The sequence below is a fragment of the Plectropomus leopardus genome, chromosome 17 (assembly GCF_008729295.1).
Source record: "Plectropomus leopardus isolate mb chromosome 17, YSFRI_Pleo_2.0, whole genome shotgun sequence".
In the NCBI taxonomy this organism is placed as follows: domain Eukaryota; kingdom Metazoa; phylum Chordata; class Actinopteri; order Perciformes; family Serranidae; genus Plectropomus; species Plectropomus leopardus.
Window position 1 is genome coordinate 15551410 of NC_056479.1, and position 17625 is coordinate 15569034.

The 17625-nt window shown below is 37.5% G+C and overlaps 1 protein-coding gene across 2 annotated transcripts; it reads left to right on the forward strand.

Moving 5' to 3' along the window:
• The first annotated feature begins 671 nt into the window (after window positions 1-671).
• On the forward strand, window positions 672-14858 carry stxbp2 (syntaxin binding protein 2). 2 transcript variants are annotated; one of them, XM_042504800.1, is made up of 19 exons: window positions 672-759; window positions 4147-4196; window positions 4271-4352; window positions 4703-4779; window positions 4892-4967; window positions 5220-5323; window positions 5764-5912; window positions 5999-6083; window positions 7782-7912; window positions 8041-8148; window positions 8351-8408; window positions 8508-8573; window positions 8921-9001; window positions 11372-11513; window positions 12174-12280; window positions 12356-12454; window positions 12547-12632; window positions 13965-14125; window positions 14228-14858. In XM_042504800.1, exons 1-19 carry the CDS (start codon window positions 723-725, stop codon window positions 14305-14307), a joined length of 1779 nt encoding a protein of 592 aa, XP_042360734.1. In that variant the 5' UTR covers window positions 672-722; the 3' UTR covers window positions 14308-14858. The 2 variants fall into 2 exon arrangements, with proteins under 2 accessions (XP_042360734.1, XP_042360735.1); XM_042504801.1 differs by having other exon boundaries at window positions 13968-14125.
• Window positions 14859-17625: the final 2767 nt, after the last annotated feature.

Genomic DNA, 17625 nt, shown 5'->3' on the forward strand with positions numbered 1-17625 from the left:
AGAAGAAGAAAAAAAACAACAAGTACCATACAAGGCTGAATGTCCTTCCCCTAACCAAAAAACCCAAAGTCCCCTAGTGCTTAAAGATATATGACATGACCTCAATTCAATTCAATTTTATTATTTGTCCCGGAGCACAATTTGTGTTGTAGCAAGACATAATTAAAAAAACACATAAAGCACAAACAATATGACACAGAAACATAGAACAGTTGACATTAATCTGCACACAGGGTGACTTGCACTTGTGCACAATCAAGCTTCTCAGGAGCAGATTAATAAGTGTCCACCATAACTACATAGAGCCAATAAAAGTTCGGCGAGCATTATTTATGACAAACAGCTCCTAATACTGTAAACCATTTACAGTGTATAATTTACAGGTCATGACAGTCACAATTAATGCAACATCAGGAAAGGCACCCATCATCACTATGATCAGTACTACAAGTACAATATGTACTGTTACTTCTCTGTTTTACAACCCCCCACCCCTCTCATAAATAACTAACAGTCCCTAACTGATTTTTCCCATATTTTTCCTTTGTTCCAACCACAGGCTGTATGTTTACAACACAAAAATGTGGAAAACGCACGAGACGTGTTCTCGCGATACTAGTATCAGACAGCAGGGGGCGGTGTTGGCTATGAAACGCTGTGTGCTGGAAACACACGCTTTAACAACAAGGAAGTGACCGAGCAGCAAGCTACCTACTGTCAAGATGGCACCGAGTGGGCTGAAAGCCGTAGTTGGAGAAAGTAAGTGACACATTTTCTGTATCGTCAACTGCGTTCAGAAGTTTATTAAAAATGAAAAAACACGCATAGTTTGGTCGAATTTATCTTGTTGTAGCTCGATGAATTTAAGGTCACTGAACACCGCTGGAGACGTTGGTCCACCAATTGTTTCTTCCTGTTTCATTTAAAATGCTAACATTTCCTAAATGCTTACTAAGTCATGGCTAAAAGTGGTATTATTGTGTTGAATATTTCGGTAGCAACTTTTGCTGAGGGTAAACTGTGTTGTGAAACTCGCGGATTTTTTTTTTTTTTAAAAAAGAGAAGTGTCTGGAAATGTTATGACAATCCAAGTTACAGGCTAACGTTAGCTGGCTAACCTAAAAGGAAGTCAGCCGGAACAGTCACGCTGTAAACAATTACACAGTACAAATAAATAATCTAAATAAGATCACATCGTTTGTTACAAAACGTTTTTTATGCTGTTATTTTATCATCAAGTTAGGTGTCTTGTTTCGTTCAGTAAACGATAATTGTTTCAATGACGTTATAAAAATCAATATTGCTTTCAAAGTATTTCTTTATACCTTTAGATGTAATAGTCATTAATTAATACATTGGGTCATTGCGGCGTTATGTGATGGTCATTTAATATTATTCGAGTTATTTGTACCATATTTTATGTATTGGATTTCAATGATTAAGTTGGTCTTAACGTATTTTTAATTGATCTTTTTTTTTAAACACATGTTTAACCAGGTAAGTTCCCTTTAGATCAACACTTCCTTTTTCAAGGGAGATCTGAACAAGACAGCAGCAAAAGAAAAGTTTTAGACAACAACCACTTCAATGAAACATAAACCACCTAAAAGATATACAGTAACATGTAAAGATATTAAAACACCTATGCACAATGACATGCAGGAACCCTTGTGTATATGAGAGCTTTAAAATCAGGCAGAGGCACCAGTTCTCTTCATTTCAAGTGTTTTTTGAAGGCTGGTCAAAGTGAGATTAGCAGAGCTCAGTCCATGCACTGTTACCAGACAGCAAGATTCAATAAATTATGAAATTACTGACTGATTCTACAGTCAGATCTCAATCAAACTGCAAATGTGTGAAGAAAATTTACCTAGTAAGGCTTTAAAAAGTAAAAGTACAGGTGACTCGGACTACAAAAGGTCAAAGATGGCCAACCAGCCCTTGAATAAAGCGTACAGTGATGAGTTGGGGCTTTACAAGTTGTAACAAATCTGATATGCTGTATCTAGCATGTGCAAGCTATGTGCAGATGCATTCATGTACAATAGACCACCATAATCTAGAAACAGTAAAAATGCAGCAGTAACCTGTCTCTTTTACAGATACAGGATTTGATTCCAAAATAAAATGCTTTCTTTAGCCTTAAGATTTTAAGAATATTATGATTTATTTGAGCGCTGTTTCAGCTTTTTCACTATGTCAAAGGCGGAGTGTCACTCAAAATGATTCAAATATTTAGGTGTGTACTGGTAATATAACTAACTTTGACCTTGCCCGTGATTAAGAGATCAGACCAACAATGGCTTGTTAACAAGTTCTATAACCTATTTAATTTTGTGCGTTTGGAATATGATCCTTCATTTTTTTGATTTTAAAGATAAAACAAGTTCATTGGGCTGGGCATGGGAAATCTGCAAAAACAGTTACAATTGTGATATGTCCTGCATCAGATGCTTGAAAATATTGCTGCAAGCCCCAAGTAGTCATTTTTTCCAGTTCCCTGTATGCAGATATTTTGGACACTGCAACATGAGACATTTGTCAGCAATGATTTTTTCACGTGGTTTAAAATGTGTTATGGAAATAAGTCTTTGTAATTTTTAGTTCACTTTTTTGCTTTTACATTTGTTGTCAGCTGGTCTTAAGTGATTCTGGCAGACAGTTAAATGCATTGTTAAATGTATATTGGTACAAGCTAGATTATAGTTTTGCTGTCCTATCTCAACAGTCCTAACCCAGAAACAAAAATATATCCAGCATCCACTGAAATATTGAAAAAAAAAACAACAAAAAAACCCATCAACACCGGATATTAGTTTGAAAATGAGTCATGACATCGTGCTTACAATAATTGCTAACAGAAGGTAAAGAGTAATAATGTTTTTCTTAATAATTAAGTGCTGATCTTTTAAGATAATATATTTATCATATTTTTCATATACAGCGCAGAACAAAACAACTCAGACATAACATGACAAATACAAAAGTAACTAAGAATAAGAAAATAAAAATAGTGGGCATTATATCCATAGCCACCCGGTACAAGAACGAGGCAGCATCAAATGAATAATTCAGCTATATAGACAAATAGTAAGGTTACAGGAAGACTCATTTCAAGGAAGTGTACAGACACTGGCTAAGCCAATTAAGGAAATGCTTGTAAGATGGAAGATAACAGTGCAGGCCCAAAAACATCCACTGAGGAGAGAAGCATACAAGAGATATATTTATTGGAAACACATTGCATTCTAAGATTGTGGTATGTCTTCATTGTTGGAGTTGCATGCTCAATCCAAAAGTGTAAAATATTCTTCCTGGCAGTAAAAAAAAAAAAAGACTGGCCAAGGTATATTTTAAAACTGGTATATCACCGCAGATCTATTTTAAAGAGAGGCCTGTTTAGCCGCGGTGGTAAGCCACCCAGTGCAGAGTGAGCAGCTATAGCCACACTAAACAGAATAATTTTTTACGGTGTGAAAAAAATGCCTCTGCTGTTTTATCTGGAAGGTTGACGTTTAATATAAGGGCATTTTGGCCTACCTGCACAGTAAAACTCTGCAGGTAACCCTCAGTTTTACAGTAGTACCAAACCGCAGCTGTTTTACCTGTTGAGTCAGTGATGCAACTATGCTTTTGTCTGCTTGTCATACACTGTAATCTCAACAGCATAGCACAAGGAAGTTGCACCCAGCCAACTTAGTTGGGAAATAGAAGTGCTAAATATGGGTTTGTTTCAAGAGGGTTCCTGCTTCCTGGTTACAAGAGTTTAAAACACAAATGTTACACCATTTCAAATTGACGTTTCACTCCTTAGAATGATTACACTGTAACAACTATTATTCCACACATGCATTTTTCACTCTATAATGTGTCCAATAAATTAAATTCTACTTTTTATCATGCATGGTAGATAGGAGTTTCCCCATTAATAAATTGTCTGAATTGTGAAGGAATTCTCTAACAGAATTAGGAGCGGATAAATTGCTTCCACATAAAATATTATAGTGTTACTTCTGTTTTACAAACAGCATCTCCAGATTTTTGCAGTATTGGAGTCTTTGCTAAAATTCCAACATGTATTATCCGCTTTACTTAACTTTTGCTCTGTAATATATGTGATCTTTTTTGTCTTTTTCTCCTCTACAGAAATCCTCAATGGAGTCATCAAGAGTGTGAAGAAGGATGGAGAATGGAAGGTAACATTTGTCTAATAAGACTGAAGAAATCCTTGATTTTGTCATTCTGAATTTATAACCCTGTTTGTTGGCAGGTTCTTATCGTGGATCACATGAGCATGCGAATTCTGTCCTCTTGTTGCAAGATGTCTGACATTTTGGCAGAGGGGGTAACCAGTAAGTATGCAGATAATTTATTGTCTTGCATCCTATGTAACAGTCATATGCACAAGGAATTAGACTTTTTTTTTTATAACAAACAGACATCAGTTTTGTTGCTTAACTGTTGCCAGCCTCTTCAAACTGTTTTGCTCACCCTTGTCCCCTCAGTATATCTGGATGGTTGTAATCTTTTCATTGGCCACCATCTCATGAATGGTCACTGACTGATTTGATAAAAATTCACATTATATTACTTTTGTATCACTTTATATCGTGATAATGTAATGCTTTATTTGCAGCTGCATATTGATCATTTCAGATTCTTTAGAGTGAAATAAAAGACCTCTGTTTTCTCCTTTTAACAGTTGTGGAGGACATCAACAAACGCAGAGAGCCCATCTCTAGTTTGGAGGCCATTTATTTGATTTCACCTGTGGAGAAGGTTAGCTGTTGTTTTTTTTTGTTCCTCAGGGTTCCTTGTAATGTTAAGATCTTCGGTGTTCATTACGATTTTTCTTGTAATCTTTTAAACAAATATCTGTTTTCAATTACAGTCTGTCCGTGCTCTCATCAGCGACTTCAAAGACTCTGCCTTCACTTACAAAGCAGCACACATCTTCTTCACTGATAGTAAGATTGTGTGTGTGTGTGTGTGTGTGTGTTTGTTTGTGTGCATGTGTGTGTGTATTTACTGTGCAAATTTGCATCATTAATTTCATGTTTAATTTCTCTTAAGAATAGTGTTCAAACCAATGGAGGAAACTTGTGTATCAATAAGTTATTTTTAAAACATTCACAGTTTCATAATGTATTGAATCATTAAATAATCATTAAATAAGGCTATCACTTTTCCTAATTTATTGATGTATTTTTGCTCCATAGCTTGTCCTGATGGTCTCTTTGCTGAGATTGGGAAATCCAGAACCGCCAAAGTCGTCAAGACCTTAAAAGAGATCAACGTTGCTTTTCTGCCGTATGAGTCTCAGGTAGGGAATCATCTTCTCTTGATTTTTTTGGCCTCACAGGTCATATTAACTTTTATACGGTTGCCAACAGCTCCTGAGAAAATCATCTGGCTAGCTGCTCAATGCCCCACTTTGTTCAGCGGCTAGTTACAAATTTAGTCCGTGGATTATTTGGTGCTGGGCAGGTAGCTTTTCCACTCTAAGTGCAGCCTGCGAAACTGAAAACGTTGTTGATGAAATAGTTAAAGAAAACAGCAAAGATTGAGCTTAAAGGTGCTTAAATGCTGACGGGAGCTGCAGAGTGGGTTTCACAGTGGGTGTATCACTATGAGCGACACTTTTCCTGTTACGCACAGTAATTTTTTCCATTGTTGCTGTAAAACTATAAATAGTGCAGTTTGATTGTTGTGAACATGATATGGGTAAACTGAGTCAAACCTCAATCCCTCTCACCCCTGCAGGTATTCTCCCTGGATGATCCGACCTCTATGTACTCCTTCTATAGCACCAAGCCAAATGAAGACAAAGACAAAATGATGGAAAATCTGGCAGAGCAGATCGCGACCCTGTGTGATACACTCAAGGAGTACCCTGCAATCCGATACCGCAAGTATGGAAGCCTTGCACATAAATGCACACTGAAATCAGTTTGCCACAGATTTTGCTGATTCAGTTTTATGCATCTCTGACTTTAAGGGGACCAGAGGAGAATGCTAGACTGGCTGAAGAAGTCTACCAACGCCTTACTGCTCACAAAGCTGACAACCCGAGCATGGGAGAGGTTAGGAACTACTTAGACCAACAGCTCTAATGTACTCTCCTGTATTAATAGATCTCTTGTATTCTGAATTCTTACACCGCTACTACTTTTTTTTCTGCCAAACCAACATTTCCATATAAAGCCGGACTCAATATACATAGTTTTTAAATCCTAATCTATTCTGAAATCGGGTTGCATCATGCACATACGGAGAAACTTCACAGATGTTCTTCTCTCTATTCTCAAACACGCACACATCACAAGATTTAAAAAATAATGCCCCATCACACACTGCATGATATTATTAATATTATTGTGCCAGAGGAAGCATGAATGCACCATTTCCTGTGATCTCATGGGGAAGCAGATGTAAACCAAATCTGGCGTTGTGCGACAACTTGCTGTGATGTTAATAATGCTTTGCAGTGAGAAAAACAAAAGCGGAGGTCTAAACAAGTCTGGAAGAGAAAATGGTCGGGGAGATGCGGTCCACATGTTGGTCAGCGTGAGCTGGAAGTGAGATGTCAGTTTTAATATTTGTCAACAACCGTAGGCTTGATAACGTTAGCTTTAGGGGCTAGAGTGTTTACCATTGCCTGGCAACATTGTCAGCTGCTCTGTGCTGAAGTGATGATAAACATAATCATCCGATTAATTTTAAATTTTAAATTGTAAATATCAGACATGTCTGAAATGATCGGGGCAGACTGAATGAGTCTGCGAGCAGTCTGTAAACCTCTCACTAGGATTGCAGCGGTATGCCATTAAACCAAATACCGTCGGATGAAAATTACAGTTATCATATCATGTACATTTGCTGATCTAAGGTAAGGGGGAAAAATGCATCTAGACAGAGGATCTCAGCTTTGCGCTCATCTCCTGTCCTCTTCGACTGTCTTTTTACATGTATTTCCTTTAAAAAATGGTGTCAAGTTCAAATTATAGCACTGCATTTGATCAACCAAAATTCTTTTAAAGGCCATTGTGACTGATTATGATAATAATGATAGTGTAGTACTGTATGAAACCATGATTTTTATCAGACGGTTATACTACTGTGAAATTCTCTTATTTTTTGCAACCCTACCTCTCAAATTACCAGATAATCTGGACTGAGCATTGGTACTGACCAAAGTCCCCGACCGTATTTCTCCTCCGATTGTCGGGAGGGGTGAATCGGGTGTAAATCGGCCCAAAATCTCTGTAGTCTGAGCCTGGCTTTAGAGGATACACTTCCTTTGGGTTTCTGCAGCTCTCCACCTTCACAGGTTGTGGACGTTTCTTTGGTTTTTGGGTTTTATTTCTTGTTGATTGTTTTTCTTGTGCTTTTTCTGGACCTTTCCCTTTTTCTCTTCTTCTTTTCTGTTTTTCTTAGCTGACATTTCCTTGCTCCTGAGATGGGTCTTAAAAGGCACGTATTACTGTTCTCTTTTTGCCCCCGTACATCTGAAACACATTACCATGCTCTGCTGTCAAAGCACTCCCTTTATTGTTATACTGTACTTGACAAGTTTGCTGGAGCGCTGCATCAGACTGCAATATTGAACTCGTATAGATAAAAGCTGAGACTTTCACTGCATGACTGATTCACAAAAACATAATGAAAGGCCTTTTATTTCATTAGTATTGTGGTCTAAATCCTAATATGTCACACATATGTTGACAAAGTCTGCTCTTTAGTTAGTATTTGATGATATCACTTATGTTCATTGTTTTTAGGGTGCAGATAAGGCGCGGTCCCAGCTACTGATTGTTGATCGTGGGTTTGATCCCATCTCTCCTATTCTGCATGAGTTGACCTTCCAGGCAATGGCCTACGACTTGCTTGATATCAAACAGGACATCTATACGTGAGTTAACATCTTATCACATAAAAGCTGATGTTAATTTGTTTTGCCAAGTCAGTCCTCTGTCTTGGGCATACCGTTTCTTTGTAGTCAGTTGTGTTATACCTGTCTACTTGTTTTGTTTTTTCAAGTTATCAGACAACCGGCATCGGGGATTCAAATAACAGAGAAGTGTTACTGGACGAAGATGACGAGCTCTGGGTTCAGCTCAGACACATGCACATTGCTGATGTCACTAAGTAAGTCTGTCTTGATGACATTAGAATATCACTCATGTCGTATCTCTGTATGATTGGGTTTCACTTTCATCCCTCACAACATATTCAGTCATTGCTTTGACCTGGTTTTATTTTACAACATCAAAACAAAGAGTAAAATTTTGGTCCTTAAATGTATTTCTACACAAGATGACCATTCATTTTCAAAAACCAATCGTTGCAGGAAAGTGACAGAGCTTCTTCGTACCTTTTGCGAGAGCAAGAGAATGTGCACTGACAATGTGAGTGTTCATGTGCAGTACTCAGTTTGGTTCAGTTACTATTACAAATGTCCGTGACAAGATGATGAATCTTGTGGTTAAAATGTTTTTGCATTTTAGGCCAACATAAAAGATCTCTCTCAGATGTTAAAGAAGATGCCACAGTACCAGAAGGAGCTGAGCATGGTGAGCAAAAACAATTAGTTTTATCATCTGATAAAAAATGTTTCTCTTGTAAAGCGAGTAATCTCTGAACTATTCAAAATTATAGACCATATACAACAGTAAAATTTTCCCTTGGTCAGGATTTTAAACATATTTTTAAGAAGACACTTCTCACAGTAAATTAAACAGTTTGAAAAAACTGTTATAAACTTATTATCAGTGGAGTAGCTCCCGAAAGTTTCTATCTGATATCACAGTTTTTAGTCTTTCCTGTAGCTTTGAAAAAAATGTTTTGTGGGTTTTATATATGATATGATTTTGCCATAACAACAGTTAATTCATTGATAAATCCTCATTTTCATCCACAGTACTCTACTCACTTGCACCTAGCTGAAGCCTGTATGAAGAAATTCAAGGCCTCTCTTGATAAGCTTTGTGAAGTGGAACAGGTTAGTATACAATAAAATAAAATTAATCTGCTTCTTTTTGACAGTATCATCGACATTTCCACATATACTGTGGAGGTCCTAGTCATTTCATCCACAGTTTATAAGTAAGTAAATCATATTTGTAAAGCGCTTTTCAGACTTTGAACACAAAGTGCTTTACAAGGGCGTTTACAGCACAAGAAAGACGTTATAGAAGACGAAATGACTACCCAAGCCACACATTTCACACATTTAACAGTGAAACACTAAGAGCACAAAACATGATGTTGCAACTGTCTGTTTGGCCTTGTGTGTTGTAGATGAGATAAAGGCATATCTACTTAAGCAGTTTAAACTACAGATCACAGTTTACTAATATTTCTTAAGTAGTAAATCATGCAGTTTGAGTTTGCAGCAGAGGAAAGAGGCCCAGTATTTTGCATGATCAGGTTGTACAACCATTTTCGGAGCAACAACCAGAACCCCCATCTGATCAGCATTGAGCTGTAAATTGTTTTCTGCCCTCCAGTCTCTAATAGGCAATCTAGGAGCCCAAAAGGGCTCGCTAGATGTGAAGGAGTTGGATATCATCTGCATATAAATGATAAATGACATGCAGTGTTAAATCGGTTTATGGTCTGTCCCAAGAGCAACAAATATAAGAGTGACGCCATAGTTGTCCTGTACATTTTATATTTAGAGGTAAAAGTAGAAACATGATCTTTTGATCCCAGATGAGAAAAGCACCACAGATGACTGTTTAATTTGTTATTCTTGGAAATTGTCTGCCCATTCCCTGTTGGCAAAACAACATGTGAGTTTTTTTTTTTTTTTTTTATATCTCAGTGGATCAACAAAATGCTCTAGTGTGTTAGTCACGGACAGTAAGTATCTTAGAGAGGATGTCAGACGTAGAATTACCGTGCCTCACTTACTCCACACATTAAGTGACCTAGGCATGATGGTGTCTTTATTTATAGCTGCTCTGGAGTATGTTGAAATGCCACTGGTCTTGTGATGTTTAATGGAGAATCGTAATATTGCATAAGAAGCTTGGGACAGGATATCCGCATCTATATATCTACAGAAATGTGGAAGAAGCTGTTATGTCACATATATGTGTATATATATATATACAACACATCACGCACCACTTAGTAGTGGAGAAATCCTTCCATCAACATGAGCCAGGGATAAAGCCACGGTCCAGTCTAGTGCCGCTGTGTTGTTTGTATGAGCCAGACATGCTTTTGTCTCCCTGAGGGGGGGTGTAGTCTGCCACAGCGAGTCCTGTATCTGATGAGCAGCAAGCACACAGGAAATGATAAGCGGTGCATGGTTGTGGCATTATGAGATGCAAGTGTTAATGGGGCCTTTTTGTATGAGTGAATCACTCAACTGCACTAATGGATTGTCAGCATGTCTGAAAGCTGCCTCTTTAATCCAATGGGCATATTTTGGCTCAAAGATGGACAGTGGGATCCAAACAGCAACAGCTCTCTGTCAGCTGTCGTTTGTTTTAATGTTCGACATTGTTTGGGCAACCCAATACAAATGTCTGTGTGCAAATGTAATAAAGAAAACAATGTGCTGTATTTTTATGTGCTCTTGGAGCCACTCTGTCATTTCAGCTGCTCGTAAATTGTTTTGTTGTTGATTGGCTCAAACAAGGCTTAGTCCTAATTCATCATAAAGCTTAACAGGGGTTTTTAGGGAGCTCACACAGGGCCCAGGACTGCATTAAAGGGAAATCCCAAAGCCAGATGTAAGTATAAAAGCCCAAGTAGCCAATATTTGTCATAACTTTTAACATAGTTAATGGATTACAATTGCAACTGTAGAGGTTTACTTTGCTATCTAGGACACCTTTATTTATTTATTTTGGACGTTTAAAAAAAAAAGAGGAAATAACATAAAATGACAGTAATACTAAAGCAAAATGAATGGCATTGTTAAATATTTACTTAAAAAAAGCAGTTGGAAGAAGTTTACGCTTCCATACGCTTCCACTTTTATATTTATTTACATATATGTTAAATTACATATTTACATACATATACATCTATTTTTGTATATTTTTTTAGACTAGGGAGTTTTTTTCTTCTTGTTCAGTAAAAGTAAAAACAGATATTCTGATGTTATAAAATAGAGCAGGTTATAGGTTGTTTAACATCAGCATTAACCTTATAAGAAGTTTAGTGAAAGGATCATAGCAGAAGTGCTGATGCATTCCTCTTAAAACCATAGTGCAGTTATGAAAGAGAAGATATTGTAGGGGAATGTTGAGGCACGCCACCCTTACGTGTCAGCTGCCCTGTGAGTTGTCTGTCAGCTGACTTGATTTGTAATTGGTGATTGAAGTTAATAGTTAACCGCAGATGTCTTCCACAGGACCTGGCAATGGAAACAAATGCAGAAGGGGAGCCACTAAAGGATGTCATGAAGAGCATTGTTCCGGTGCTCCTCAACACTGAAATTGAGGCCTACGAGAAAATCCGCATCATACTGCTGTACATATTCCACAAGAAAAAAGGTATGCCCTAATCACAAGTGTTTCAGCTATAAAACAACATGTCACGTTCGCCCATTCTTCCAAACGCTGGTGGCTAAGGCTGTCATACAAAGTGCAACCGTCTACTTCATTAAACATCATTACACAGTCACACTGTTGGCACAACAATGTTACAACCATCAGGAGCAGTTTGGGGTTAAGTATCTTCCCCAAGGACACTTAAACTTGCAGACTGGAGGAGCCAGAAATCAAACTGCTGATCATCCAATCAGTGGACGACCCGCTCCATTTTCTGGGCCACAGCTGCCCAAAAAAAGGGTGGCTGACATGAAAACACAAATGGCCCTGTCTAGAGCCAGTGTTTGGTTTGTCCATTAAGAGCTACTGTACAAACATGGTGGTGCAACATGGCAGACTTCGTGGACGAGGACTCGCTCCCTATGTAGATGCAAATGGATCATTCTAAGGTAATGAAAAGACGTTCTGCGTTTCATTTCTGCCCGTGTATCCTCCTGTATTCTACACACTGGGACCTCTAAGTATTGTAACATTTTAAAACCAAATTTTTTGGGGACACAAAGAATAGTTGATAACGTAACCAGAAGATTTGATATGAATTGAATTGCAGAGAATTAAATGTGATGATTGTGTTCACTTTTTGTGTTGTGATTGTCCATGTAGGCATTGCGGAGGAGAACCTCGCCAAGCTCATCCAGCATGCGAACATACAGGCCGACAGCAACATCATCACCAACCTGCAGAACCTGGGCTGTAACATTATAGCTGGGGTAAATTAATGATTGCAGTCTCGAATCTAAATGTATTTCTTTAGTATTTGTTACATACATCATGTTGTTTTTTAGGGCCGCAATGCTGGGAAAACACTGCCAGACCGGAAGGAGCGCACAGAAAGCACGTACCAGCTGTCTCGATGGACACCCATTCTCAAAGACGTCATGGAGGTATTAAAGCCGAATGAGCTCAATGATGTGTCTAGCACACCTGCTTAGTTTTGTCTTCAGCTTTTTACACAATCTGCGTGTCTGTGCTGCAGAATGCCATAGAGGATAAACTGGACAGAAAGCAGTGGCCATTCATCTCTGATCCCGCTCCGATCAACACAACTTCGACTTCAGTCAGGTAAGTGCTGGAGACTTTTTTTAATATCATATATGAACTATACATTGTTACTTTATCATAGTTAGCAGTGTATATAAAGAAATATTGGGTAGAACGGTAAGAAATTTTGCAAACATATCAACTAGAAAAAATTACCATGTGCCTTTTTGTTTCAGTCAGTTTTTTTAAGACTCATTGTTTTGCTTTTTTGTTTTGAAGCAGAAATATTAACAGGGGAGGCAGACAGATTAACATAGTCAAATAAAAGCTTTTATCCCTGGAACTAAGTTTGAGGTAAGCTCTCGACAAAGTAAGTTAAAAAGGTGAAATTCAGCCAGTTGTGCTTTAAATAATTTATAATCCCCAAGGGAGTTCCTGTCATGATGACATTGCTTATACAAACCACTCTCATGGACTCTGGTTCACTCATAATCTGCATAATGCACAATGCTTGCATCCCTTACTTTTTAGCAAAGTGCAGATTTAACCTGAATAGTCAATAATAGTAACACTAGAATATAGACGGGCTATAGAAAACCAGACATGGCAGTTAGCATTATGAAACTGATTAGCAGAGGTAGAAAGCCAAGCATTACAATAACATTTAAAGGCAACATAAACAGAAAGGGACACTTTACCCCAAAAATCCAAAAGTATTTTTTACTCTAACCTATTGTGCTATTTACAAATCTAGATTGTTTTGCTGTGAGCTGCAAAGTGTTGGAGACACTGGTCATAGAGATGTCTGTCTTCTCTCCAGTATAATTGCACTAGATGGCACTCGGCTTGTGGTGCTCAAAGAGCCAAAAAATAAATTTGAAAACTCACCAGTAATTTCTCTTCCCAGAATTCATGATCCAGTTACTCTTGATAATGCACAGACCTTGTTGTGAGCAGTTTTATGTAGCAACTATTTTCTTTCCACTGTGCTATACCTGCTAACGGTATCACCATGCAGAAGGAAACGTGCATCTACTCATGGACAAGAGACTCATGCTTGTGACAGCATGAGGTGTAAACAGGTATTGGGCTGGTGTATGTAGTTCAGTAGCAAAAAAAGTAGTTCCTACATTAAAAAGTGCACAACAAGGTCTGTGGATTATCCTGAGTAACTGGGACATTGCTGTTGTGTTTCCAAATGTTTTTTTTTTAATATTATTTTTGCGCTTTAAGCACCACAAGCAGAATGCCATCTAGTTCCATTATCATCGTGAGAAGGCAGTCATCTCTACAGCTGATATCTTCAACACTACACCAAAACAATCTAGATTGATAATTAGCACTACATGTTAGAGGAAAATATGTCGTTGTGATTTTTGGCTCAACTGTCCCTTTAAACTCTGTGTTTTACAGCAGTGCACGTTTTGGACACTGGCACAAAAATAAATCTCCAACAGAATATCGCTCCGGCCCTCGGCTCATTATATTTGTGATTGGTGGGGTGTCACATTCAGAGATGCGCTCGGCCTACGAAGTTACCCGAGCCACTGATGGGAAATGGGAAGTGCTGATTGGTAAGCAATCAATCTTGAGGAGGCCATGCTTTTTTTCCTAAAATACAGCTATAAGGGGTTTTGCCTTTTATTTTAAACTAAATATCACTGTCTCATTGACAGGGTCTTCTCACATCCTGACTCCAACCAGCTTCCTTAATGACCTGAAAAGTCTGGACCAAGTTCCTAATCCTGATTGTTAGACACTTGACGGGGAAGAGAACGTTTGGATAAGGATTTAGTCTTTCATTTGAGACGATAGGTTTCTGGTCTTCTGTCACAACATCTGAAATGACACATGAAGAGTAATCTTAGATGTAGACATGGAAGGAAACATTTGTGATTCTTTATTTTGTTTTAGAACGGCCATTTTTAGTGTTTGTTGTGAATTGGGTTCTGTATACTGCTGTGATTGAAACTGTATTAAAATATTTAATTAGACTTTAATATAATAGATTATTTTACTATTCTCATTCAAATTCTTATTTTTGTTACTATATGTGATTTCCCTGATTTTGTACTCAAAAAAATTGTCATTCCGAAAGAAGTGGATCATCTCGCACCAAAAATATTATTAAGTCTAATGAAGATGTATATCAGTAAGTAGAAGTTTGTATCATATATAAGTGTGTAAAACTTTTTTCCCCCTCCAGGTACCTTTTTCTTTATTGTCTTGGAAAATCCATCTCAAAATGTCTCAACTGCTGTCTTATGAACTCTTGCACATTTACCAAATACTTTAATATATTTCTGGTGGGAAAGGTGGTGGGTGTGTGTGTGTGTGTGTGTGTGTGTGTGTTTAAAATGAGTAATAAAAGAAACATGATATTCACTTTAAATTGTGTCCTGTACATTGTGCTCTAGAGCACTTCCAACCGGCATAAAACCAATCCAACTGCACATGCTCAGAATTATTTAAGGTAATTGCTCAGATCTTTTGACATATTTGAGCTATTTCAACCACCTCGTACGTGGTCTCCCAATATACTTGACTTCAAGAGTGTATACTCAAAGTTGTTGCATGTTGCATTGTGGTCAAGTGAATTTTCTTTTTCCTCTTTGCTCGCTGATGTTTTAGGGTTATATGTCTATTTATCCAGCTCGTTGTCATGAAAGTGATATCTTAAGAACACCTCAAGAGAAACCCCTCAAATTTGGCACTAACATCCACCTAAAGTTTAAGATGAAATGATTGGAATTTGGTGCCCAAAGATCACTGTGATCTTACAAAACATGCATTTGACCATAACTCAAGAATTCATATTTGAATATGTCAAAAAAAATCTCATAAATGTCTAATATGATGTAATGATGAAGTGATGCCTTGTTATTTTTAAGCCACCTTCACTACGTCATCATAATGTAAAAACACTTTACTTTACATTATTTAACATTTTAACTGACAAACCAAAAAAATCAAACAAAACATAAATCACACTCACGCAGACACACAGGAGTCACCTAGTGCCAATTGTGACATGATCGGTGTATGCAGAAATATTCCATCCTACTTATGGCTTGAAATGTTTGCAGCTTTGACTAATTCGTATATTATTATTTTTCATTATTTATTAATCTATGTTGTGAGTACAATGCCATTTACCTCATGACCTTGTTCACCAGTAGCTGTGTCATATCATACTTTATTTTTAAGTGCTTTTATATATAGGTTTTGAGTTTAACCTTGTTTATAGCAACAGTTGCCATTTTGTTCATCTCGGTGTCACAACCTGGGCATTTGCCTCCTCACACCGTATACAATGAGGGCGCTTGAAAATGCAAACATGAACTCTAAGTACAGCGATGGGTCAGAAGGGAGAATATGTTCACCTACCAGTGAAAAAGATGATCCTTCTCCATGCTGAGGATTATGTTTTCATCTGGGATTACAGATGGAAATATTACGATCGAGGCCCTGGCTCTGGTCTTAATGGTAATGGGTTAGTACTTGGGACTTAACTCTATTTAAAAGCCTTCCACCGAGCCATATCCAGTACACATTTGGAGCAGCATCAATCGGGACTGTCATATCCTTTGCACATACAATAGTTCCGTTAGTACTGAATGGATTCTCTATCAGTTACAAGATTTACATTCGTGTAACTTTTTGTACTGTTTTACATTTTTTCTACTTTTCATAAGGGGATTCTTTTTTGTATTATTTTTCATGATTTTCAGCTGCTGAAGTGGACCCCAATCAGAAGTTACCAACACTGTGTCGGTAAGATCTTTATAACATAAAATGCATTTTTATGCTTAAAAGTTTGGGTACAATTTGATTTGTTGTTGTTATAATATCTTATTTTGATATTTTGGTTCTTATGCAGTATTGTTTGTTCATTTTAGATATTTTGTGCAAAATAGTTTTTAGTTCTTAAAAGTGACCAAAGTAAGTAAACATTTGAAAAAAAAATTTTATTTATTTATTTATTTTTTTTACTTAAAAAAGAGGGTTTGGAGTTTGCTTGCAGGAAATTGTGTGCATACTAATTTTTTGTAAACTAGTCAAAAATATATATTTTTTTACATTTCCACATCAGTTTATGGTGAAAATGTCTTTAATTTCACCCAAACAAAAGTCCTCTGCTTCTTTCGTGGCTTTACTGGAGAGTGGGGGTAGGGGCAAGTGAACATGCTATAAACATTTTGACAAAACACATATTTTGAAAGTAAAGTCAAGGGTTGTTTAAATTTGGTTCAAGGGCCACAATTGGCCCCTGGGCTGGACTTTGACATGCCTGCAAGGAATAAATACTTTTTTTTTTTTTTTTTTTTTTTGGCCAAAATGACATAGAACGAGCAAGTACCAAGAAGAACACTGTCTATAAGGTATGATAGTTCTCACTATTTACTTTTTCCTTTGACTGATGTTCAACAAGAAGACCCAGAACATGAGCAGGTCCTCAACATAATGACTTCCTCACAGCGCGAACAAATGGATGAACAGCATTGCTCCTTCAGTCCAAATCAAACTGGGCAACTGACAACTACACCTACAGGTTTGGACAGCAGATACAAAGATACGACCTGCATTGTATGTGTCTTTTTATAGACTGATTGCTGATTGTTTCACCTCTGCTCCCCACAGGTTTAAACTATCAGGGACAACACCTTAATGAACTGCATGTGTCATTGCCAGGGTTTAATTACCAGGTACTAGACTACACATTGTAAAGGGTTTAGTGTGTGTACCTGCACAGGTGGTGTGATTAATTAATTAATCCAAATGTGTGGTGCTTTCTCAGGAACCTGGGAATCCTAACCATCACGGCTCTGCACCTCAGATTTCTGTGACAGAAAGTACTCCGGATAGAAGCAGGAAGCTTCTGTTTGTGCCAGACAACCAATCACAGACTCCCTCTGAGCAAGAGCACTCCAAGTCTTTAAAGGTCAGTCCTCAGGTGTCATTGGCTGCTTATATTATATTATATTATTATAGTTTCTCATTTCACGGCTGTATGTGTTATTAGATGCTGGACATATTCATGTGTTCATATCTTAATCTCACTGTTTTTGTTGAA

What these genes read in the sequence shown, in the direction of transcription:
- stxbp2 (XM_042504800.1), top strand. Translation starts at nt 723, where the DNA reads ATGGCACCGAGTGGGCTGAAAGCCGTAGTTGGAGAAA. An exon ending in TTCTCAAAGACGTCATGGAG is followed by an intron (nt 12,455 to 12,546) that starts GTATTAAAGCCG and finishes TCTGTGCTGCAG; the next exon opens with AATGCCATAGAGGATAAACT. An exon ending in ACAACTTCGACTTCAGTCAG is followed by an intron (nt 12,633 to 13,964) that starts GTAAGTGCTGGA and finishes TGTGTTTTACAG; the next exon opens with CAGTGCACGTTTTGGACACT.